This window comes from Conger conger, chromosome 7, assembly GCF_963514075.1.
Source record: "Conger conger chromosome 7, fConCon1.1, whole genome shotgun sequence".
Taxonomy (NCBI): domain Eukaryota; kingdom Metazoa; phylum Chordata; class Actinopteri; order Anguilliformes; family Congridae; genus Conger; species Conger conger.
In genome coordinates this window covers 13,364,619-13,390,231 of record NC_083766.1, presented here as the reverse complement: position 1 = coordinate 13,390,231, position 25,613 = coordinate 13,364,619, and the positions used below count along the sequence as shown (strand labels likewise).

General features: G+C 39.5%; 1 protein-coding gene across 2 annotated transcripts in view; it reads left to right on the top strand.

The window, feature by feature from the left end:
- The window catches only part of rnf128a (ring finger protein 128a), a 29,309-nt gene extending 4,806 nt beyond the window's left edge, over positions 1–24,503 (top strand). Inside the window, exons 1-7 of one of the 2 annotated variants that reach the window (XM_061249161.1) lie at positions 809–1,404; positions 9,423–9,670; positions 15,736–15,807; positions 15,945–16,027; positions 18,420–18,516; positions 20,921–21,080; positions 22,914–24,503. In XM_061249161.1, coding sequence (XP_061105145.1) covers positions 981–1,404; positions 9,423–9,670; positions 15,736–15,807; positions 15,945–16,027; positions 18,420–18,516; positions 20,921–21,080; positions 22,914–23,035 — 1,206 coding nt within the window. In that variant the 5' untranslated portion in view covers positions 809–980 and the 3' untranslated portion in view covers positions 23,036–24,503. Of the gene's footprint in view, positions 1–808; positions 1,405–9,422; positions 9,671–15,735; positions 15,808–15,944; positions 16,028–18,419; positions 18,517–20,920; positions 21,081–22,913 lie in introns of those variants that run through there. The other variant, XM_061249162.1, reaches the window with a different exon arrangement.
- The last annotated feature ends 1,110 nt before the right edge of the window (positions 24,504–25,613 follow it).

Here is a 25,613-nt window from a genome sequence, read left to right as displayed (position 1 = left end):
ATAGATAGTGGCATAATTTATATGATTCCACATCCATGTTCTGTGGAAAGGGCAAAAAGAAGAGTACGTCATTCGCTCTTTCATGTGACAGCATTCCTGTGTTTTAATGCTTTTAAGGACATTGATTATTTATTTGAAAACGACTTTTTTGCCACTTTCAAATAAGTTGCTGTATGGCAACGTTTCCAAAAGTACCCCGAAAAATTTCCTACAATTTGAATTACTGGAGATATTACATGTCATAAAGACTCATGAGAAAAATAAATATTCCATGGTTAGAACACAATCCGTACCATAGAGGGTTAATCTGTGCGGTGCGTCGGTTTATGTGGCTCACCGTATTATCAGATAAAGGTTGTTTCCATTATACATGCGCGTGCGTGTGCGTACGATATTCCTTTATGTCATTATTGTGCATTCTAGACACACAGACAACAAATAAAGTGTTTTAAGTAAATCGTTCGTGAACAACGTCAATTACACAATCATCTGAACATCGACATGTAAATTGTTATCTTTTTCTTATACTATGAACGTGCGCCCTGAAATGCACGGTGACAGAAAGACCACTTTAGATTGTGTATTGCGCGGTGCCCAATGCCATACCAAAGGTCAGCAAAGCTAGTCCTGAGTAAAGGTTATATACTTTAATAAGGTGTCCGTGTGTAGTGTTATGTTTCTTCACGCAGTTTCGGGTGTTTAGAACATGTTAAAATAGATCCGTCGCTTCCTGGTTGAGAGAAAACCGACCCTTGTCGCTTTAAGGACTAGATGGGTGTGTTCAAATACGGTTTGACCTCATTAGGTGGGGAGGCAGCTTTATTCAACTAGCTCAACTAGTTCACCTGTCAACGGCGTCTAGCCAAGGCTCCAGGGAGTTCTGACTTATTTCATTGTCTTGATAAACCTTATCGCATTGTAACTGCTTGTAATTGCTTCAGAACAGCACTTAACGACTGCCAACAGAACAAATACGAAATATGGAACCACACACGAAACGGTATTTGTTTTCGTGGTTGTTTGTTGCTTATATTCTTCAGGTTTCGAGTTTACACTTCGCGCAAGGGACTTACATATGTACTGCCTATTTGAATGTCTCGTTTTTTGACCCTGAAACCAACGAAACGTTCTGGCGACAAGAGGAAAGTGGACTTTACGGACAAGACTCTCCAAAAGAGACTGTGACTGGGGAAGTGTTTTTACCGGAGCCGATCCACAGCTGTGAATTGGAGACTTCATATGATGTACCAAGTGACGCTAAGGGATGGATCGCCCTGATTCAGCGCGGACATGGATGTACTTTCACAGAAAAGATCAATATTGCGGCCAGTAAAGGAGCAGCAGCTGCCGTAATATATAACGAGCCAGGCACGGAAAATAGGGTCATCCAGATGTCTCATCCAGGTATGCGTTCGCGTTACGCAGCTGCGCACATTGAGCGGCTAATATAACGACTTTTTCAATAGCTTTGAACGTGATATATGTATTTCTGTTATTAATTAAAGGTACATTTGTGAACCGACACCACTTTTTGTTTGGGAACGTACGGTAACGTTACAGACTCCTGAATGCCAAGGTACAGCCAATGTTACAAAGCGCAATCCTTTATTTGAGACCTCTTGACAACATAGGTGGATATAACTTCGCTGCGTGAGTCTTCATCATTTTATGACTCATCACGATTGGTCTTTGGTTTTGTGACTTTGGGATAGTAACTGTTTAGGTGTTGATGGGTGCTATTCAAATATCAGGTTATTCAAACACTTGTAAAGGTGTCAATTAGTAACTCAATTAATAATTGAACTAAGTTGCTTTCTAGACTCCATATTATAATTCTGTGACAGTTTACCTTTGAATCCGTTGCATGGAATCAATAAGACGGTTCATACCCTCTGTTGGATGTCACAACACTTTGGAATTACAGGCATTTTCGCCGGCAAGTCGGATACATATTTTTAGAATTTAAATATTTTCTTTCTGTGGCCCAGTAGTTCGGTTTAGGGCAGTTTTGATATAATGCTTCCCCAATTCTCTCTTGAATTTTTGTTCACTTGGTGTAAGAAAATGCATAAAGGAAATTCATATTCATTCACAATGACTGCACAGTTGTGCGGCAAGGGGAATTTTCAGTATGATTTGTGATGCAGGACAAAATTCTAACTGCCTAATCTTACATGCTTAATACAAATGCTGTCTTGCATGGTGGAGTCCAAGGCATCATAATCCAATTACTCTGGTGAGATGCACTGGGGGTTACCAGCTCAAATCCTCTCCCTGTAAACAATATTTACAGCAACTGGAAAATCTGGTTTATTTTTATGAACTGACCTTCGGGCAAAGTTTACTGAGTGGGTTCTGGAATCTGATTCTGTGAATTTTCTACTATTTTTAGTAGCTTGTGCAAGCCTATTTAAGCAGAAGATGCAGGATGACACTAATAAACATCTGAGTGTAGGGAACTGGAAAAGCTAAGTTTTGCTGCTCACTTATTTGTGTATGCATTTGCTCATTTCAGCAATAGAGTTTAGTTAACTGTAACTGCCTCACTCATGGACACAGACAGATGAACAAAAAATAATAAGTGTCTGCTTCAAATAAATTGATTAATTCTCTCCTTGCTGGCTTCTTCACTTCTACCTATTCAAGTACCAAATGGGACATTCCATTAGAAATCAAGTCACCTTCTGACCTCACCTTTTTAGATGTATTGTATACAACCTAATAAGAGAGTGTTAGAATGTGGTGAGTGGGATTACTTGATATCTGTATAAGGGGTATAAACCATTGCTTTAGTGACAACGGTTCAGGGTAAAGTCGTTGTCCTTTTCATTACATTACATTACATTATATTAATGGCATTTGGCAGACACTCTTATCCAGAGCGACATACCATTGATTAGACTAACCAGGAGACAATCCTCCCCTGGAGCAATGCAGGGTTAAGGGCTTCACTCAAGGGCCCAAAGGCTGTGCGGATTTATTGTGGCTACACCGGGGATCAAACCGCCGACCTTTTGTGTCCCAGTCATGTACCTTAACCACTACGCTACAGGCCACCCCTTTCATGGCAAGGGTCCAGCGAATCAAATCAATAATATTTAATGGACTTCAAAATAATAAGAAGGGAAAACAGCCCTGTGCAAATGTTTCGGAACCCTGTCAGTTAGTACTTTGTAACTCCTCCTCGGGAAACTATAACTGCTTGTAAATGCTTTCTCTAGCCAGCTGTGAGTCTTTCAATTCTCAATTTTGGATTTTTTACCCATGTACAGCATGTTTGAGATCTCCTCACAGATTTTCAATAATAGTCAAGTCTGGGGACTGTGGTGGCCATAACAAAACCTTCATCTGGCTTTCCTGGTGGTACTTTATGGTTGACTTTGAGGTTTGCTTTGTATCATTGACTTGCTGGAATACCCAACCTCTCTTCAACTTCAATGTCTCGACTGACCTGAATATTAGCCTCTAGAATGTCTTGATATTTGGTGGAATCCATTCTTCCTTCCACTTGCACAATATTTAATGTGCCCCCAGCTGCCACACAACCCCAAAGCATAATGGGATCTCCATGCTTAACAGTTGACAAGGTGTTCTTCTCTACAAATACTTTTTTCTCCAAAAGATACCATCTTTGGTGACGGCCAAAAATTTACATTTTGGTTCAATCCAAAGCACATTGTTCCAAAAGGCTTCTGGCTAATGTTTTCTTTTGCATACTTCGGAAGCTTAATTTTGTATTGAGGCCGTTTGTTCTGGCAACTCTGCCATGTAGGTCTTTGTTGTTTAAAGTATGTTGTATTGTTGTCCTGTAAACGGCTAAACTGGTGTCTGCTACTCTTTTTTTGCAGCTCTTTTGCAGTGATGTGCGGGTTCTTCTGGGCATTTCTCACCAGGTCTCTGGCCATTCTATCTGAAATCTTTCTTGGTCTTCCAGACCTTGCCTTGACTTCAACTGTTCCATTTATCTTCCATTTTCTAATAATGTTTCTGACAGTGGAAATAGGTCATTTGAAACATTGAGAGAGTTTTTTGTAATCTTCTCCTTCTTGGTGGAAATGAAACTCTTCATTCTGAAATCCTTGGATTGTTTAGAGGAACCCGTGGTTGTTAACGCCTGACAGAACAACCACTGCAGCTGGATACATTAGAAGGCATGTAGTTACTTCAGAATATGAGTCATTGAAACCTTAACGAGTAAATCACCTGGGTCTGGGCCATTTTTTAGAAAAGTAACAAAGAATAATCCAAAATGGTTCCCAGACTTTTGCATAGGGCCCTTTTCTTTTTTATATTTTATGAGCAGTAAGAAATGACAATAAAAATCAACAGACATTTCAACCAGGGGTGGGTCAATTTTTGCACCCCACTGTAGCTTGCAGAATGTTCATTTTTGGGATATTGGTTTACACACTAGGCTATCTACAATTTCAATACTTCTGGTCCAAAATAAATACAAATGCAAATGAGGTATTTTTTGTTTTTTTTGTCTTTAAACATTTGAAATCTGTAAACTATTTTTTTTCAAGAGTTTTAATATGTTATGGGCTATACAAATATCCTTCAGTTGCCATGTTGTGCCTGCTATCGGTTGAGCTACAACAGACTGTCTGGGTGTAGGTCAGTCTATAACATGAATTTATAATGTTGCATATGTTATTTTCACTTGAAATTACTTCAGTGTCCCATTTGTTTATTATCGCATGATAACTGAAAAACAATTAAATTACATACAGCAAAAATATGTGTAGTGCAAAGCTGTGTGAAGGTATGACAATTTTTACTTTTTATTCTGTAGCCACTGGTAAAGAACTGTACGGTTATATTTATTTTTGAAGAAGATATCTGTATTTAGGTAGGGTGGGGGGTCTAATATGGGTCAATTTTGAGGGCCCCTGCTTCCTGAGTGGTTGATCATTCTAGTTAACCTCATTCTACCGTTCTCACATTTACAGTCCGTTAAAACGTATAAAACATTTGTTAAAATATTAAAGGATGAGGTCAAAAAGTGATTGGGTTCTGATGGAATGCCCCAAATGCCTTTTTTTTCTGTTAAACAACAAGCAAAAGGAAAGCCTTCATAGACTTGTGCTATGGGACCTCGATGATGGCCATTGGGGAGATATCTTTTTCCATGTTTGTTTTCTTTCAGAAATTATTGGCTAGACAGTTCTTGGCTTTTCTCACAGACAGGCTCTTCATTTCCACTTAGCAGAACAAGACAATAGGTTGTGTGTACGCAATCATTTGTGAACAGCGGTGCCAGATCGCCTCTCATATTTACAGGGTTCAAGCTGTACAGTAGTAGTCTCTTTGAAACCAGGAAATTTGCATCTGATCAGAATGGTTACAGGATAAAAATTGCATAACTGAGTCTTTTGAATTTATAAAAACAAATACTGCTTAATTCACGGGGGGGAAATATGCAAATGAGTAAAGAGAAACACTTTCATGTATGGCGTAAGGTCTGGTGTTTGTGTTCAGCTCAGTCAGCAAGACCTGATGTTTAATTTGTATTTGAAACATGAACATGTAAGCCTTCTCTCACAGAAGAAAAGGGATGAAACAGCAAGCCTGCATGCAAACCTGCATCTCAGTAACTTGTTTGAACGAAAACCTTTCACACTGTTCACATTTTTTAACCGACTGTACTTCAGCCCCAGCAATCGCATTTCGAACAACTTTCCACACATTGCTGCTCGACAGCCTTAGACTGCCACAAACGCAGATGAACTGTATTTTAGGCTTTGTTGTGCGGTCTCCCTGACTGCTAACCACTGCTTAGTAAGACAAGACAAGAGGAGAGGCGTGACAACGCTACTCAGTCAGGCAGAAAAAAAAGAGAACATGCAGGTCGTGGAATGGTGCTCTGCAGTCCATTCGGCCTGTTTGACAAGTTTCGGGTGTGAGACATGTTTGTCAGCCAAGCATTTATTCAGTCACAGTAAACACAAGCCGGTTAGATTTGACATCATCATATGGGTGTGTATGTCGAACAAATTGTTCCCCTCCAATATCCTTTCACAAAGCGCCATGCATTCAACTCCCCGCCCTTCAAAAATCCCCCCTGAAAGATTTGTTTCAGTCACGTATATGTATTTCTTATCGCGGAAGCTAGTGCTGCTCAGCTTTCAGCTTCTGTCTTTAACTGTTTTTTTTCTTTCTTTTTTATCACACCCCACTTGCATCAGTCAGATGGCTGCTTTTGTCAACATGGCATAGGCTTGTGTGATGAACAGTACATGGTGTTTTCAAACAACAGCTTTCATAGAGGAGGCAGTACAGTACAATATGACAATATAAATACAGACTACTGAAAATGGAAGGAAATCAGTCAAATAAAATGCATATTTCTAGTGAAGGGCTGCATTTGTGCATTTTGTGTTTTGGTGTATTTTATTTGCACGTGCACTAGTAAATATATTCTAAATGGACTCTATTCTAAAGTGACTCTAGTATAGGTGTCCTAGGACTCTATTTGTTTTAAATTATTATTGGTTGTCATGTTGTACAGTCATTCCTCATCAAGATATACCAGAGAAATGAAGTCATTAAAATGTCAGATTTTAATATTGATAGATTTGCCAGAGGTTTCTTATATTATAAACAAGAATTTCATATAACTGGTTTTACTGGTTAAAGGTAATGCATCTTATGAAAATGGATGAATGGCAACGGGGGATACTTTGGTTGATGTGAAATTATTCTTAAGTCATTTTAAAGCAGAATTATTTGATTTATGCATAGGGCAGGTGGAAATAATTGGTTAAATGTTTTTACTTAAACTGCATGTTTTTATATGGAAATATCTAGCCAAACTTAACAGGTTTTTTGGGGGGTTTGTCAGAACTTCACAATTTTGGTGGATTAGTGTAGTCTTTGTAATAACTTTCTCCACCGGTTAATAAGAATGGCTCTAGTAAAGCTTTGACTAGATTGATAACATAAGGAACAAGAAATGTATACATTGAAATATGATTTATTGTATCATGTAACAGGAAAACAAATACAATTTGATTTATGCAGAATGCAACCAACCAGAATTCCAGTCTATAGAAATACAGTTTGGTTATGTTTGTGTCACGTTTCTATTTTTTGTGTTCCTGTACTAAATCAGGTTCTCTCTTAACTGTTAAGAAACCATAAACTCTAAATTATCACCTAATGTTGTTATGACTTTTAGGCAAATTCATTCCTAGTCAGAATTTTTGGTCTAAGCCTTTGCCTAAAGTTATACCACTTGTTTTTGCAAGCATAACTTTATATGAGTATTATTTTGAGTATAGTAAAGACCAGTGGAAAACATGTTGAGTTATCACAGATGCTGTGTCAAAGTTTAGCCAGCATACTAAACTTTGCATACTAAACAGCATTCTTTGCTCAGGATACACACCAGAGGATTTGGCCAAGACAGAGCTTCACAGACTCAACATTTATACTCAAGAATCTCAGACTCTCTGAACCTGGGATCTTGCAGAAACTCAAGTTATCCAATAAGATATATTCCGCGATATATCTTTTTATATAAAAGATATATAAACAAATATTCTGCTTCCCAGTTAACTTGGCTCTCATTGGCTATTGATGGTTTTTGTTCAAGACTCCATTGCTGTTCCTTCTCACACTGCAGGATTGTCGATTATCTTCCCATATTATCCTGTAGTGTGAGGTATTTATATTTATAGACAGACTCTTTACCCTCAGGTTCTGCTCGCAGTCGCCCCAATTTTGAATTGTAAATATCAACCCTTTGACATTTACGATTGGAAATTAGAGCCACCCAAGCTGATTGCGGGGTGGAGGGGTTAATATTCTGTCTGTAAACTCTTAACACGACAGGATAATCTGAGCAGATAATAGTTTGGACCAGCCTCAAATTGAGATCACCCTCGATTGCAGGGTGGGCCTGAAATTAGCCTGCAGTCTGCAACAGGCATTAGGCTCACTAATGTTGGAGTCCCAAACAAAATCTTTACATGTTTAAACATGTTTGTTATTGGTATGGTCGTACAGATGGGAGATCATACTTTAGTTTGCAACATCTCTCACATTGCCCTTCCTGTACAATGAACGAGTGCACTTGTAACTGGGTGAAATTTTACCATCACAAATTCAACCCCAAGGTTATAGGATAACATGAACCCCATGAGTCCCATTTTGGCTGTGTGTATATGCGCGAGTGCGCACGCGTGTGTGCATGTGCATGCTTGTGTGCGTGTGTGCATCTTTGTGTGCGTGCGTGTTTTTGGGTGTGTGTGTGTGGCTGTTTTCCATCTGTTAGATGAACTTAATCTGGTTTCATGTTTTCCACTGCTGGCCATATTTGACAGATTTGAATAAAACCCCAATAATATATTGAAAGTGGTTATTCTATACTATGCCTAGTATAGAGAGTTAATTGAACTATGGCAAGTAAATGAACAAAACCATTCCTGGCACAGAAAATAGGTCAAATTTGTCAAAAATAGGTCAAATTTAACGAGAACACAACTGGAGGGTTAAATTAGACTATGTGTTTATTAATCCTTCAAATTAGGGTAGTGTTGTCAGTGTGTCAGAAATATTGTTTCGGAAATGATTTGTCATGGTGTCATTATTGTAGGATTGCCAGTGAAATTCCTTTCTGAATACGCATGAGCCTTAGGGTATTTACACAATGAATCAAATTTAATTGAGACTTGTGGAAGGAACATTCCAGAATGGTTTGTTTTACAATTTAAAGAGACATCTTGCATCTTCGTAATATAAATCTGATATGGGACACACCTCTGTGTATGGTCTCCAACAATTGTGTAAAGATACATTTATTTTAGGATAAGTCTTCTTGTAGCCTAATATGGACGTCCCATTAATCTGCGCACAACCTACGACGTCCCATTTTTCTAAAAAATGTTTGCCGGCTTTGAATTTTAATGGAGGGATTTAACTCTTGATTAGCCTATTTTTATAATGATTTTAATGAATTGAATTCAGTTTTAACATTTATATTCTCTTACTGGACAAGAAGAAAGAAAACATTAAAGTCAGAGTTAAGAGGGAACTAAGAGTTATGTACCATTGAAATATTTTTTTTATTTTTTTGACATTTTTGTGATCAACTTTTTTAAACATATTTTTTCAATACAGTAAAATGAAAATATTGCCAATGTGGTAAAATAAGGTTTGCCAATGGAATAAGGAGATGTAATTTGTCAAGCAAACATTACGTTAAAACAGTGTTATTACCTTTTAGATTTATGTCATATGTCTGGGGTCATCATTCACCCTAAAAAGAAAATGTTGCTATAAAGACCCCAAAGTTGGCATATGGTTTATATGTCGGACAAAAGCCTGTAAATAAGTAATGTAGCATTTTATGGTACGACGGTGGACAGAATTTTCTTGGCAGGGGGCTGTTCTGAAGTTTGATGTCTTCCCCCTCACAGGGACGGGGGACACTGTGGCCATCATGATTGGACACACCCGGGGCATGGAGATCGTCAGCCTGATCAAGAGGGGCATCGCTGTCACCATGAGCATCGAGGTGGGCAAGCAGCACGGGGGCTGGATGGGCCACTACTCCGTGTTCTTCGTCTCCATCTCCTTCTTTGTGGTCACCGCTGCCACCGTGGGCTATTTCATCTTCTACTCCGCCCGTCGCCTCAACAGTGTCCGGCTACAGAGCCGTAAGCAGGTGAGGACGCGCGATAACTCCCACCGCAAGCTCAATATCACTGCTGCTCACTCCTGGTCCTGGGACAGCTGCGGGACCAGTTTTTGCCTTAATATCAGCAACCAATTCAGACCAAAAAATAAACAGTACAATTTAACTGTGCAGTTAGCTGCTTCAATTGATCAGTTAAGCACTGAGTGACAACAGAAGCCAGCATACCCTGCAGCGCTCCAGAACCAGTAGTGAAGGAAAAATATTACAGGAAAATGTCAGCATGCAGGCATGGACAATTCTAAGCAAAGTTTTAAACAGTGAGGGCATAACTTGTCACGTGGGTGGCAGTGTAGTGCCTCAGTATACTGTATTGCAAGCCAGATGTATGAATGCATAATATGTAAAAATGTGAAACACTGTGTCAGTCGCTCTGGATAGAATAATCAGTGCCCTCCATAATGTTTGGGACAAAGACCCATTATGTCTTCATTTGCGTCTGATTTGCCACAATTTTAGATTGTGTTAGACACAAATAACATGTAGTTAAAGTGCACATTCTCAATTATGTTGACTTTAATACTGTGTTAACCCTAACCCTAACCCTCACATTTCAGGGCACCATAATTTTTGGGACACATGGCTTCACAGGTGTTTGTAATTGCTTAGGTGTGTTTAACTGCCTCCTTAATGCAGGTAGAGAGCTCAGCACCTAGTCTTTCCTCTAGTCTTTTGATCATCATTGGAAACCATTGCTGCTGTTTATCAAAATGAGGACCAAGGTTGTGCCAATGAAAGTTAAAAAAGCCATTATGAGACTGAGAAACAAAAATAAAATGGTTAGAGACTTCAGCCAAACCTTAGGCTAAAATCAACTGTTTGGAACATATTTAAGAAAAAAGAACACACTAGTGAGCTTACTAATTGCAAAGGGACTGGGAGACCAAGGATGACCTCCACAGATGATGACAGAAGAATTCTCTCAATAATAAAGAAAAATCCCCAAAAACCTGTCCGACAGATCAGAAACACTTTTTCAGGAGTCAGGTGTGGATTTGTCAATGACCACTGTACTCAAAAACTTCATGAACAGAAATACAGAGGTTCCACTGCAAGATGCAAACCGCTGGTTAGTGGCCAGGCTACAGTTTGCCAAGAGTACTTAAAAGAGCCACCACATGTCAGAGTGATGGCAAGAGCAAAGTATGGGGGAGAGAAGGAGCTGCCCAAGATCCAAAGCATACCACCTCATCTGTGAAACAAGGTGGTGGCAGTGTTATGGTCTGGGCATGTATGGCTGCTGAAGGTACTGGCTCAATGATCTTCATTGATGATATAACTGCTGATGGTAGTAGCTAAATTCATTCTTAAGTGTATAGACACATCCTGTCTGCTCAAGCTCAAGCAAATGCCTCAAAACACATTGGTCAGCGGTCCATTCTACAGCAAGACAATGATTGCAAACATACTGCTAAAGCAACAAAGAAGTTTTTCAAAGCTAAAAAATTGTAAATTCCTGAGTGGCCAAGTCAATCACCTGAACCCAATTGAGGATGCTGAAGAGAAAATTTAAGGGGGCTAGCCCCCAAAACAAGAATGAGCTAAATATGGCTGCAATACAGGCCGGGCAGAGCATCACCTGACAAGACACCCAGCAACTGGCAATGTCCATAAATCAAGCAGTCATCGTATGCAAAGGATATGCAACAAAATATTAAACATTGCTATTTTCATTTATATACCATTGCTGTGTCCAAAGCATTATGGTGCCCTAAAAATGTGGATACTATGTATAAACACTGCTGTAATTTCTACATGGTGAAACTAAAATGTATGAAAATGCCCTTTACTCAAATCTGACAAATCTTCACCACATTTTTTATTTTTATTTTTTTCATTACAAATCTCAAATTGTGGAGTACCGAAGCAAATAAATAAATGATAGACCTTTGTGCCAAACATTATAGAGGGCCCTGTAGACATAGAGAGGAGGCAGAGTAGGGCAGAAGAGCACAAAAAGCAGTTTGCCATTGTTTGCTGGTGGAATCTGTGTTGTGTGATAGTGAGAGATCTCTACCATCACAGATGTGTCACATGGTTTCACAGCAGGAGAAGTTGGTTTCACAAGAGTGCAGAGTTGAAGAGTTACATTGTTTCAAATGTATACTAGAATAAAGGGTTTCGACAAATTTTCTTCTAACAGAGAAAGTGGGGAGCACTTGACAGCTGAACACACGCTTCTTGTTCCCACAATTAGGCTCAATAGCCTCAAAGATCATGTTTTAGGTAAATACAAACATGTTGTACTGTACTTAATGTGAAGTTGCAGTAAGCTCCAGTGTGTAATCAAAGGCTTTTCTGACATTTGTGGGCTTGTCATGGTCCAAAGTGGTAAGTCAGGATACATTCCTAGGTCTCAATGTCAAACCAAAATGAAAAAAAGCAAGCTTACATTTTATTTAAGTTGAAATGCTTTTCTTTTGAAGAGTAGTTTTTTTCCTGTTAAAGTAGCCCTACATCAATGTTCAGAATGCTGCTTATCCTGCCTTCTGCTTTACATTGCCAAACAGGTTGTGTGCTGAATTTTTTTCAGAATGATGTCAGACCTTTTCACGTTTGTCCCACATTAATTTGTTGCCCAACCACATTGCAAAGCTCACGGCACACAGACTGGAGCTCCTGAGTCACAATCCTGCTGTACCCACTATGATCCCCAGACCCAAACTACAGATATTTTTTGTAGCATTCAAAAAGTTTCCAGCATTGACACTGTGGTCTTAGGCTTCAGTCCTACTGTGAAATGTGAGTTCCTGCAGCAGAGAGGGGATGAGCTTTGCTTCTGAAATATTTAGACCTGGCAGGACTTCCTGAGTTCATGCAGGCTGGCATCTGCCAGGCAGTGAGAGATTCAGCTTTGCACTTCTTCCATGTTCACCAGCGGTAAAAATAAAACAGGGCAGTCTGCGGTTTCCTCAGAGGGCACTGGCGGCAGACACCCAATAGGACAGTGGACAGTCAGAGGAACTTGGTTCTCTGTCTGAATTGGAGAACCTTTTAAACTCTTTGTGAGACTTGGCGTGCTCCATCTTTGTTCAGTTTTGCAAACAGGAGAGCTGTCACATGGACAGAAACGCTGTCCAGCTGGCACCAGTAGAGCCCACCTGTAACACACCCGCATTACACCGTAGCCCACAAGAGTTTGTGGAATGCATAAGGTCAAGGTCTATATTCGTCAGGAGGAAGCCAAACACATTTTTACTCCTTCCTCATTTTTAAAATAACAGCGACATCGGAACCTGCAGTTGCCTAGTGTGGATTTGCAGGGACAGTGTAACAGACCTCTCTGCCAGTACGTTCCCAGCAGGAAGAAAACCAGAACGAAAAATGTGAAAATTCTTCCATTATGCAAGAACACAGCGGCCTGCACAGGGCTCCACCCACTCAACCGGCTGTGGCACCACAGGAGCCCTTTGTTCTGGCCGTAATAGTATGCAAAGTCATCGCTCAATACAGAATGACAACAGCCCTGTTCAAGAGATATCAGACTACATGCAACTGAATTTCTTTTCTCATTCGCTGTCATACATTTGCACTCATTTTAAAAGTTTGCAACCTGTTATTTCCCTTCAGACAAAAACATGTTGAAACATTCCTACCTCCAGTGATAGACTTAAAGGGAAGCTATGCAGGATTTTCACCGTGACAATATTATAAAACAGCCTTGCTCAATCATTTGTATGACGCACCTTGTCTGTGTTCACTTGTGCCCAATACCTTGCTTGTCTACCGGTGTTAGTTATTTTAATAAGTGTTCCACTTCTGGGTGTTGCCCTTTTTTCTTTATCTACTGCATCTGAAAAACATTGGCAAACTTAAATAGAAGGAAGGGAGCAAGCGGAGGCCTGTATGGATTGGCTACTGCAGTGTTGCATTAGCTAGGTTTTGCAATAGATGGCCTTTGTGTCTAACCATTAAGGAAGTGGCTGGCCATTTGTATGTGTTTGTGAGCATTCATGCTTATGTTACAGAATTGTGCCATGCTTCCAGGCAGGCTCGTGTAGGCTGCTGCTGTGCTAACAATGGCTTGCATCGGTCCATTCCATTACCCACTAACGTTTCGCTAAAGCTAGCTACCCGGTAGCTTTGCATATGGTTTTTGCTAATGGATATGTCAGCCGAGCATTTTGACATGCTTTTGACTGCCTGACTTCAGCTATTGCATTACATTACATGCATGGCATTTCAATGGCACTTGAATGGCACTTGAATGGCACTTGAATGGCACTTGGCAGACGCACTTATCCAGAGCGATGCAGGAGACTATCCTCCCCTGGAGTGCGTAGGTGTAGAGCCCTACAATGGTCACCATGGCTTGAATCCAACCTTTGGCAAACAATTACATAAATATAGGAAACTATTTCCTTGTAGATGTGTCCCATAATCATGTTTGTTGTGTCATTAGATTTGATCTCCAGCTCCATTTCACTATGGATAAGAAATCCTTTCTGCCATCATTCTACTTAATAGTTATCTCACATTACAATTAAGGTGTTTGGTTTTGTCCCCCAACTATTCACTCTTAACAATATGATATATGCCGATCGCTTTCAATTTGTTTTAAGTGTATTGTTTTTAATGGCTGTTATTGTAACTCAATGTCAATGTTTTTTTTATTGTTTACTGCAACTTGACAGACATTTTTGGCACATTGATTACCAGAAAATGAAAGGTCCATAGAGGTCCATCAGGTGAACTGCAGTTCAAATCTAGAAAGTTCCACTGAGCTGTGACAAATTATCTGGACAAATAGATGGTGAATTGAAACATACTTTCATTTAATTTTTGGGTGAACTGCCACTTTAAGAGAGCATTTGTGCTTCCCAGAGACCTTTTCATCACACAACCAGAAGTCTTGTACTGACCTTTCCATCCTGTGTGCTAATGCAGTGGTGGGGGTGTTAACCCCTGTGTCCTGATCAAATTCCCACAAAGACTGAATCTCTTCTAACCTCCACCTAATTATCCCATTACATCTGAATGGCTATTCAATTACTTGCTCAACTGCTCAACTTTATTTCCCTGGCCAGTGCTGCATTTGAGGTCTCACATGACCAACCCAGCTAAATGCAGATCAATGACACATACCTGGGAAAGTTGTTTTTTTTGCATCTGGATTAATATTACTTTTCGTCTTCACTTTTTTTGAGGTTACAATCACAGTGAAAATGTCCTTGTCAAGTTATATGTCAATATGAATTTAGCTTTATTAGAAACAAACACAGCTGTGACATTCACATTTGTTCCTTGAGACGGTGTGTGTGTTCTGCAGAAGCTGATGTAATGTTTCCAGTAAACCTTTCCTCTCAGGAGTAGTGGCTTCTAATGAAGTTGCGCTTGGTTTCATCGGGGGAATACACCTCTTGACCGTGACATCATCACTTCAGTTTGTTTTCTTTGAACCAAGTTTGCCCTTGAGTAGCGGTGACTTGGCAAAAAAATAAATATATAAATAAAACGACAGCAACCAGATTTTGTTTGCATTACAACTGCAGATTGTTTACTTAATAAGGTCTGACTTTCTGTCTCACTTCAGTAATGTTCAGTAAAGATGTTGCTCTGTTGTTTAGTACTATTTGCACTTAATGGTTCAGCTGAAGTCCACTACGTCATTTGCTGCCTGTAATAGGCTTGTTCTTATTTTAAGCACAATGCATGCAAGCGCTTCAGTGCAGCTGGAGCACAATGATGCTTTTGTTGTCTGAATGCATAATTATGCCCTTTACTCTGTGATTTCACTGCTCAGTGAGAGCCAAAGCCAAGCGTGGATTGGTCGTTAGGGCCCTGATGTCTGGCCCTAAGCGCAGAGCATTCAAATCCCAGAGTGTTTAATAATTGTGTTTTGCATCCTTTTGCCAAGGTACTTCCGTCTCAAGCTGTGGTAAATCTCATCTGCATAATAAGGCTGGAAAGTGTATTAGGTGTAACGGCTTTGTGAGATATATTATGTATAAAACATAATGTAACACTACAAATTCCAGTCTGGAACATGATTATGCTTGCCTACCCTTACCATGTCCCTGCATTCCCTTTTGCAGAGACAGCTGAAAGCAGAGGCGAAAAAAGCCATTGGAAAGCTACAGGTTCGGACCGTGAAGCAGGGAGATGAGGTATACCGATCAAATTATTCTGATTGGCTTAATGAACATAATGACATTATTTCTTATGCACAGTTCTGTAGCTGGTGTACTGTGTATCACGTGCCAAGGCAAAGGGTCATATGTCGTCCTGTTTTTTTGTGTCTTAGGAAACGGGACCAGATGCAGACACCTGTGCCGTGTGCATAGAGGCCTACAAGGCTGGTGACGTGCTCTCTATACTCACCTGCAAGTAAGTATTGGACTTTCAAAGTGATGAGAGTCTCCACAGATATGCAGTGGGCTACAGAATTACATATCACTTCAGTGCTATAGGACAGTCATCAAATACATAGGATAGTCATTGCATATAATGAAATCTATTGCTTGTTTCATTTGAATTAACTTGGCAAGGAACAATCAATACAACACAACACAAACACTTTCATACTTTGACAGTACCCCAAAAGTAATGCAACCTGGAAACGGCATGTTTTTGTCATTGCTAAATTGAATATGATATTTACACACTTGTTTACCCAGTGTAAGAGACTAGTGTTTATTTCTGATACTTACTTTGAATTTCTGCAACCTGCACTGACAACAGGAGATAACACTAAGCTTGTGAGCAGACTTTCCTCACATTTGTGTTAAAAAGCAGGTTGTTCCTGCTGAATAAAACATTTAAAAAATAAAAAATATTCCATTTCAAACGCATGTTATTTTTAATCCTTCACAAGCTTGGACCCCTGCAATGTGTGCATAGTACTTACTCAGCCAAGTCTTGGCTGATCCTGATGTTTATTTTTTTTATTTGATTTATTTATTTATTGATGTTTTAACACAAGGCTGCTGTGCATGAAGAATGCTTGCAGTACACTTCCAAGGCCAACTCTCGCTCACAGTCATTGTAGTACCTTTGAGTGTCTGAGGAGTACTGGCCTACAACAGAACATTTAACAGAAAATAACACAATTTAAAGATGAATTACCCACATTACAGCTGACTATGGATCCTGACTATGATCCTATCCTATGTGGATGGTAATCGGTTGCCCATTGTACGGACTGTTGATTAGTGTTCTCTCCAGCTAGGACAAACCTGTTAAAGGCCCACTACTTGCTGAAATTAGATTAATCTGCTTGTGGGATAAACACTAAAGTCTCTGCCCTATTTCACCACAGACCATATGGAAGAACCTGGTTCTCCCTCATTCAGCCAAATGCAAATATATATGAGTATATTCATTTAATTAGTTTTATTACTCCATGGCTCTTAAAAAAAGGTCCTTAGTTTTAATGTTAAAGGTACAATAGGTAAAACATTGTTACAAGACTCACTGACATGTTGACTCACTCTCTGCCTGTGTTTATAGTCCTTAAATTCAGGTTTCAAATTGTACATTTGTTGGGCTGTCAAATGTATCAAAACATTGTGCAGCTGTACAGCAATTAAAGCTCATTGGCTGAAAAATGGTTCCAAATGCCACAGCCAATGGCATTCTGGGGGCTTATACTGATTGTTCGTGTTGCTGCCCAAATTGCACTCCAGACAAGCAAACACTGAAACTCTGTGTACTATTGCTTATTATCCAAGCGAAGACTACATATCTAGTTATAAAACAATACCAATTTGTTATCGGTAGCAACAAGCAAATTAGTTAGCTTGAGGAATTTACAAATATCCACTTACAATAAAATATAGGCAATACGAACATAGCAGTGATTGCACAAGCATTGTGCTTCAGGTGGATATTTGTACATTCGGGAAGCTAACTAGTAATCGCTAATTTGCTTGTTATAGCGAACTGGTATTGTTTTCTAACTAGATAAGCAATAGTATACAGAGTTTCAGAGATCGCTTGTCTGGAGTGCAATTTCGGCAGCTACACGTTCCTTTTGTCTTTTTACGTGTTCAATCATCCATAAACCTTTATTTCTCATAAACTGTAAGTTGCAGTTGTATCTTTTGTGGAGACTATCCTATCTTAGTTATATAGCTAGCTAGTTACGCAGCCAAATAACTTGCTTGCTCACAATATAGTTGGTTAGCTAAAGTGAAAACTACAAATAGTGTTGTGTAGCACAGCAGAGTCAAGATCTCATAAAGTCACCTGTTCGGCGAACATTTTCTTACTAGAACACTACGAAAAGACGGCAGACTCTGTTGCGTTTGTCCCTGTCAGCTTTCCAAAACAGTGCACCCGAACTCTGAACTGTATAATAATGATTTATATTACGTGTTATATTCATAGACTGTGGGAAGCGTGAACAGTGTTGTGGTTTGAAGTTGTCTGTTGTTGCAATTCCTCTCTTGACCGTTAGGAGTCCGAAATTACCTATTGTATCTTTAAAGAGCTCTGTCGTAAATATTTGAATCAGGCCTGGGTTCAAATGGTATTAGTTTTGGATTCTTGCTTTTCTGTGCTCTATTGGTCTTGCCTGATAGATTTGAGCATTTGAATGTGTTTGTTCCAACACATGCATGTGTTTGTTCTGCATTAGCCTAATGCAGAAAAGTATTTGAATCCAAAACAAATAACAAATACATTAGCTGCTGGTAATGTATTCCTTATTGTCAGCTTTTTGTTGTTAGATATTGCGTTGACCTTCCTGAAGTGTTTTTTTCTTTTTTCTTTCCTGAAGTCATTTCTTCCACAAGACATGCATCGAACCCTGGTTACTGGAGCACAGGACCTGTCCTATGTGCAAATGTGACATCCTGAAGGCCCTGGGGATTGAGGTGGGTGCACTGTGGAACTCGACCAAAACATCACTTTAGGGAAGCCTTCAGTAAATTTAAAATGCAGTCTGTAAGTATTTGGATAGTGACACGTTTTTTTAGTTGTTTTCACTCTGTTCTCCATCAAACAAACTGTTTAAATAAAACATATGCGTAGTCGTGGGGTTAGATTTTCAGCTTTCCATCCATATTGGGTGAACCGTTAAACAAAATTAGCCCTTTTCATACATAGTAGGGAAACAAAAAAAAATAAAAAATCATATTCAGTATGTCATTGCCAATCCTTTGCAATCAATAACTGGCTGAAGTCTACAACCCATAGACAGCCGGTACTGCAGCCCTCTTCAGCTCCTGCTTGTTTTGAGGGCTATTTGCCTTCAGTCTGGTATTCTGCAAGTGAAATACATGCTCAATTGGATTAATTGGATCAGGTAACTTGGCCAGTCAGTAACATTCCATTTTTTGATCATTGTCCTGCTGCAGGATGAAGTGTCGTCCAAGCAGTTTTGATGTATTTGCTTGGATCTGAGCAGTTTTATACTTCAGCATTATCATACTGTAAATACAGTTTTTCATGGTCAAAAAGTGGAATGTTCTTGACTTCTTGACATCAATCACCTGACCTGAATCCAACTGAACATGCATTTCACTTGCGGAAGACAAGACTGAAATCGGAAATCCCCAAAAGCAGGAACTGAAGCACAGGCTTGGCAGGGAAGGTACCCAGCATCTGGTGATGTCTATGGCTCACTTCTGGCAGTCATCGATTTCACAAGATTTGTAACCGAATACTTAATATGACCACTTTATTGTGTTAATTTGTCTAAAATGGGGAGGCTATATAAAAAGGGCAATACTGTCGAGGACCCGGCCCTAGGCCCTCCTGATGAGAGATTGACAGAAGATGGGTTAGGCAGGAATGCATTGTTAACCCCTCGCACACGCCAATGGGGTAGGAGTAAAAGCTCCCGTAAGAGGAGAAGTATATGGTACAAGATAAATGTACAACCGTATATGGATACTGAGGAGTCTGAAGTCAGAGGACTTAGATTCAGGGTTTTAGAGAGCAAGGCTAAAGGCCTGACTGAGACCATGCGTAGAATGTGTTCTAGCATGACCATGGAAGATGCTGAACACGCAGAACGGAAAATTGGAGACCCAGGGAGTTTTGCATTCAAGGAGACGATAGATGTGATAACATACTTGGTTGACACGTGTGGGCTGGCTCCTACAGGGGAGGAGCACGAGGCCTGGTTAAAAAAACAGGATGAGAAAGACAATGAAGATAATTGGGAAATCAAAGAGCAGGAGGAGATTGAAAAATGTAAAAGAGATAAGGAAATTGGCATGGACGTCAATACCGAAAGAAAATTAAGAGGCTTCAAGGGCCTTCCTGAGGATAACACAAATAATTTATCGAATAGATTTAAAGGACTGACTATAGAGGAGTTAAATGATGAATTACACTCAGCTATTAGCTGGATGTCCTTTGTAGATCCCTTAAGGCGCCACAAAAAGGGGCACCTGAAGAGGGTGTTGAGATGGTGGCAGGCTTTAACGTCTGGCTTGCATGAGATCAAAGTTTGGAGGAAGTCAAGGAGAGATTATGAAACTGAAACAGACACCAGTGATGAATAGGTTCATTAAAAATTACATAAGGGCTAGTGTTTTTCCACTGGTATATTAAGATGGTGGAAATTCCCAAACCAGAGGGGCCCATGAAATAAAATATTGGGGACATTTCTTTTGAGGTATGAGAAAATGACAATTGGAAAAACAGAAATAATTAATATGATCATTAAAAAACAGGTTATATAAGAGATAAATGTCTTCCCGCTTGACATATTGGGGACATTTCTTAATACTGTAATTCCTACATGATCTCCCAATATGAATGTAAATGCCCTGGAATTAAAGCTGACAGTCACTTACACCTCATATGCATTGTTTCATTTGAACCCCAGTGTGCTGGAATACAGAGCTAAAACCAGAAAAAAAAAATGCATCACTGTCCAAATACTTATGGACAGCATTGTATGGCAGGGATTCAGTTGACAGGGACATTAGCATAGTATTCATTGCACATTGCACATTCAGTCTGCACGTGTGCAGCTTGTGCCCGTGGTGTGAAAAGAAGAAGCTACCTGGCTCTGTACATTTTGGTGGAGAACCACAAGTTCTCATCGCTCTCGTGAACCAGCAGCAGTGGAAATGAACACACTTCTACATAGTTTGCGAATTGTACATTCAAAATAATACATACATGCATATATGCATGCATTTAGAGTAGAGAAAGTTCTAAGTTCTCACAGCCTAGCCTACACGTTTTACAGGATCATAAGTGGAACGACTGCAGTCCATTCCCATTTAGAAAAAGTAACTATCCTCCCTCATGTTCCTGCAGCCTGAGGACGACCATCATGGGGGCTCCATCCCGCCTGACTTCAGATCGTATCCCAGCATCCCCGAGGAGACGCGCAGTGAAACCGCCTCTTCAGGCTACGCTTCTGTGCAGGGTTCAGAAGAGCACCCCATCCCCACAGAAAGCACCACTGTTTTTGAGAGTAAGCCCATTTTTATGCTACAGAGATGGTAGAGTATAGTCCACTGATCTGGGATGTCCTCACTGAGCTACAGATTTCATTGCTAAAACTAACTGTGTAAAAAGGTATAGGCCTTCTGCATTCACAGGATTAAGGTTAGTGAGTAGGCTATTTTTGTATGTTGACAGTGCATGTGTGATGGAAACCCGTTTGGCTACATTCCACATACATTTTGAGTAAAATGTGACTTCATAATTGTTTCCTCATTCCGTTAATGACACTGCTTCTTTGCCCTTCTTCTTCCTGTTTCTGTAAATAGACTCTCCAGTTCAATGGTTTCGCATAACCAAAGCGACTTACTGTTGATTAGGCTAAGCAGGGGACAATCCCCCCCCTTGGTAAGGGCCCAACAGATGTGTGGATCTTATTATGACTACACCAAAGCTCGAACCACCAACATTCCGGGTCCCAGTCATGTACCTAGGCTACAGGCTGCCCCTGTGTGCATGCTGATTAGGGAGGGAAAATACATTTGTGATTTGCCGATGTCGCCATCCATGATTAGTGTATTATAAACTAGACTGAAAACTCCAAAACATCTTTATCCCAAAGGGTACACACACACCAAGGAAAGTTTCTACAAGATCACAGGTAGACTCCCCTATGGATCGTTCTTAATACACGTCACAAATCATGTGACCTTGACTCATCTGCATTGCTGGAGGGCAACCTCCATACAACTCCCTGTGTTTTTCCGCAAAAAATATTGCTTTTAAATGTCAGGTCAGCTACTGTGATAAATTACAGACAAAAGCAGCAATAATACAGCTCAATATGGCTCATTTCTGCTCAGTTCGTAAAGCTGTTGGGCCCTTGAGCAAGGCCCTTACCAAGGGGGGGGGATTGTCCCCTGCTTAGCCTAATCAACTGCAAGTCGCTTTGGATAAAAGTGTCAGATAAATAACAAATTATTATTATTATTATTCTCCTCAGTTAACTAAGCAGGAGCAGCTCAGTGCCCATCATTGTAGGTAGGGCAATCCCTTGATAGTCCCTTGAGAATATTAGGATAGTGTGGTGAGGTTTCTGGCCTTATTGAATACAAGCTATAGCTGTTTGCAAACTGTAGGAATTCATTTTTCTAAATGAATTCCTACACCCAATTCATTCAAAACCTATTCCGTTCTGTCAAAAAAACACAGTTTGTGTGCCCAGGCTTGTAAAAGACACTATCGGCTCATTGAAATGTGTGAAAAGTCACATTGAATAAAATGTGACTCTTCTGAGTTGTTTCCTCATTCCGTTAATGACACTGCTTCTGTGCACTCCTATGGAGGGACTGATCCATTCTTCTTCCTGTTTCTGTACGTAGACTCTCCAGTTCAATGGTTTCGCATAACCTTGTCAATAGGCACTAGTGCTATTTTTTACTAGGCTATTTACTCTTGGCCCTGGGAAAGTGCACTTTGGATCTTTGCACCTTTGTTTGAAACCTGGGGTCTGGTCTGCACATGTGATCCCTGCATGTTTTCTCTTTTCATTTTGGTAGTTTTATGAAGTCATGTCTAGCAACACAAGGCTTATTATAATATTTACTTGATAAGAGTACATTCCTGAATGTGATTTGTTCCTTCTCTGGGCCTTCTGCAATTGTGTCATTGTATAACAGGATACACGCAGTCACAAAAATATTTTGTCCTTAAGTGTTGTATGTATACATCCCCTATGTTACAGTATTGTGTTAGCCTAGCACGTAGGCTTTCAGTTATGTGGCAACACACAGTTGGATTAAGTGTATAGGGGAGGTGGTGAGACAACTACTTGTCTCCCTAACTACTTGTCTCTGGTCTGCAGCTGCACATGAGGTTGCCGGGCAGAATCCAGAACCAGAAGACATCCAAATGGACAGCCAGCCGCACTACGACAACCTGGCCTTTGAGGAAGAATCTCGGACCCACACAAACCCCCGGACATGAACAGTCCCTGTGCTCTGACACTGAAGCCAGAACTGGAGTCTCGCCGGACTTGCACCAGAATAGACTCGGACTGAAAGCGGTTTTGTGGTTATCATATCAGAGAGCTATATTTGGCTAAATATACAGAAAATGTGTGATCACTAATAGAAAAATAAGTTTCTATCTATGCATATTGTTTGAATGTAAAGATTTTATAGGTCACCACTTTGTTCAGTTCTCTTTAGCCATCTGTAATGAAAATTGTACTACAGAATCATCTATGCTACATTGTGCAGTTCCATGCTGGTTGGTTTAATTGCATCAATTGAGTGTGATTTAATCATGTGAAGTCTTCTGATTTCAGGTGTATGTATGTCTAATGATAATGTAACCGGACACTGGGTTTTAAATTGTTATTATAAATGTTATTACCTCTGGGTTTTGAAAAAAGGCAATCTGCATAGGCATGTCTGCAACAGTCTCAATGTTGATCTCCTGATATTGTTCAAGTCACACAGATTATGAAATTCTGTTTTCAAGGCCTAATGCAGGTGTAGTGCAAAGTGATTTTCCATTTGTACCTCTAAGTTGATTTACATGCTGAAGTTAAGCTGTTGTGTACAGTGCATAATTGCATATTCGGTTTTCTCATACTTAGAGCCTGGTCGAGTTTAGCTTGCTTTTCAAAATCGTGGCTTACTTTATTGGAAATGAAATGTATAGCATTGCCCTAAAATATGAAAAACTCAATTTGAATGGACAAGGTTGGTGAAAATATGTTTAAAATACACATTCCATAAGCGTAGTTTTCCTGATATTACCTTGATAGTATATTAGTCATCTTTCTCTCACAGGCACAGAAAGTGGTACAACTGAGGCTAGCACCACCTACTGGACACTTTTGACTATTGTTCCTTACATAAGCCTTATTCCTGTTCAACCATTTAATTAATACTGCCTGACATTTTGCAAAATGGGAAATGCAACACCAAGGCTTTACAAAATGTTCATTTTACTGATATTATTTTGTATCAGTTAATTTACTTTAATTTAGTTGTAAGTGATTTGGTGTCTGAATTTCTCAAAGTGACACACTAGACAAACACACACACTTTTTTTTTTTTACCCAGCTTTGGCGATATGTGCCTTAAAATTCTTTATCCATCACAAAACAGATTTTGATTTTGCTGAGAATTTGCAAAAGCAAATGCTACTAGCGTATATTTCCACATCTGTTGACTTTCATATGTCATTAGTAACATTACAATATTTTTTTAAACTGTGACTTGTCTTAACACTGTTTCACCTCTTCAGAACAAAGGTGGAGCTCTCCAAAGTATTTTAATTAAATAAGGGACATAGTATTTGTTCTATTTTTTTTCTTAACTTGCCCACATTTGAGACTTTATAAGTGTAAATATGATTAAAGTTTATATAAAATTGAAATGAATTGTAAATAAATTTTGTTTTATTAAACCAAGGCAAAGCAGTCAGTGTTTGATCTTAATTTTCTCAAAATTAGTGTGGGTATGGAATTAGTTTCTGGACCCCTCCTGACATTTTCATCTGTCCAGAGCCATCAAAAAGAATTATGTTCCATCTAAAACCGTTAATGACCAGAAATTATCTGTTGGCCTTGGCTAATTGTTGTGTGATTGACCTTTGTTTCCCAGAATTACCTATGCACCTTCTTGAGTTCTCCTAGCTATCATAGTGCAAAAACAACTGCCTTTCTATGCCAGTGTATTTGTGAAAATAAGCATCTGTATAATGCTGTCACACATTTGCTTCACTATCTATAAATAGTTGATTTCTCAGTCTAAATATTCAAGACAAATGATTCACACATCAATCAAAAATAATGAAACTTTTTCTTCCAAGTTGACTTCAGAAACCAAATACAGCAAATTGCAACAGTGTCTTGCCTAACATTATCTACACTGGAATTTATATTTTAAATATCAGCATGCAGTCCATCAATCATTATGTTTGTTTCCACTTCTATTTGCCTATGTTATGGGGCGGCCTGTAGCGTAGTGGTTTAGGAAAATGACTGGGACACGCAAGGTTCTAATCCCGGTCAGTGTAGCCACAATAAGAGCCGCACAACCGTTGGACCCTTGAGCAAGGCCCTTAACCCTGCATTGCTCCAGGGGAGGACTGTCTCCTGCTTAGTCTATTCAACTGTACGTCGCTCTGGATAATTGCGTCTGCCAAATTCCAATAACGTAATGTAATGTTATTGCTGGTGTATGCTATTTAGCAAGGTAGCAGGTGACACATTGCAATGCCACTTGTCACCTGCCCCAGGTCAATGCATATCAATACATACAGGTGCATCTCAAAAAATTTGAATATCATGGAAAAGTTCATTTTTTTCTGTAATTTAATTCAAAACGTGAAACTTTCATATATTCTGGATTCACATTACACATAAAGTTTAATATTTTAATTTTTTGTTTTAATCTTGATGATTACAGCTTACAGCTCATGAAAATAAAAAATCCAGTATCTCAAAAGATTAGAGTATTACATAAGACCAATCAAAAAAAGGATTTACAATACAGAAATGTCGACCCTCTTAAAAGTGTGTTAATTT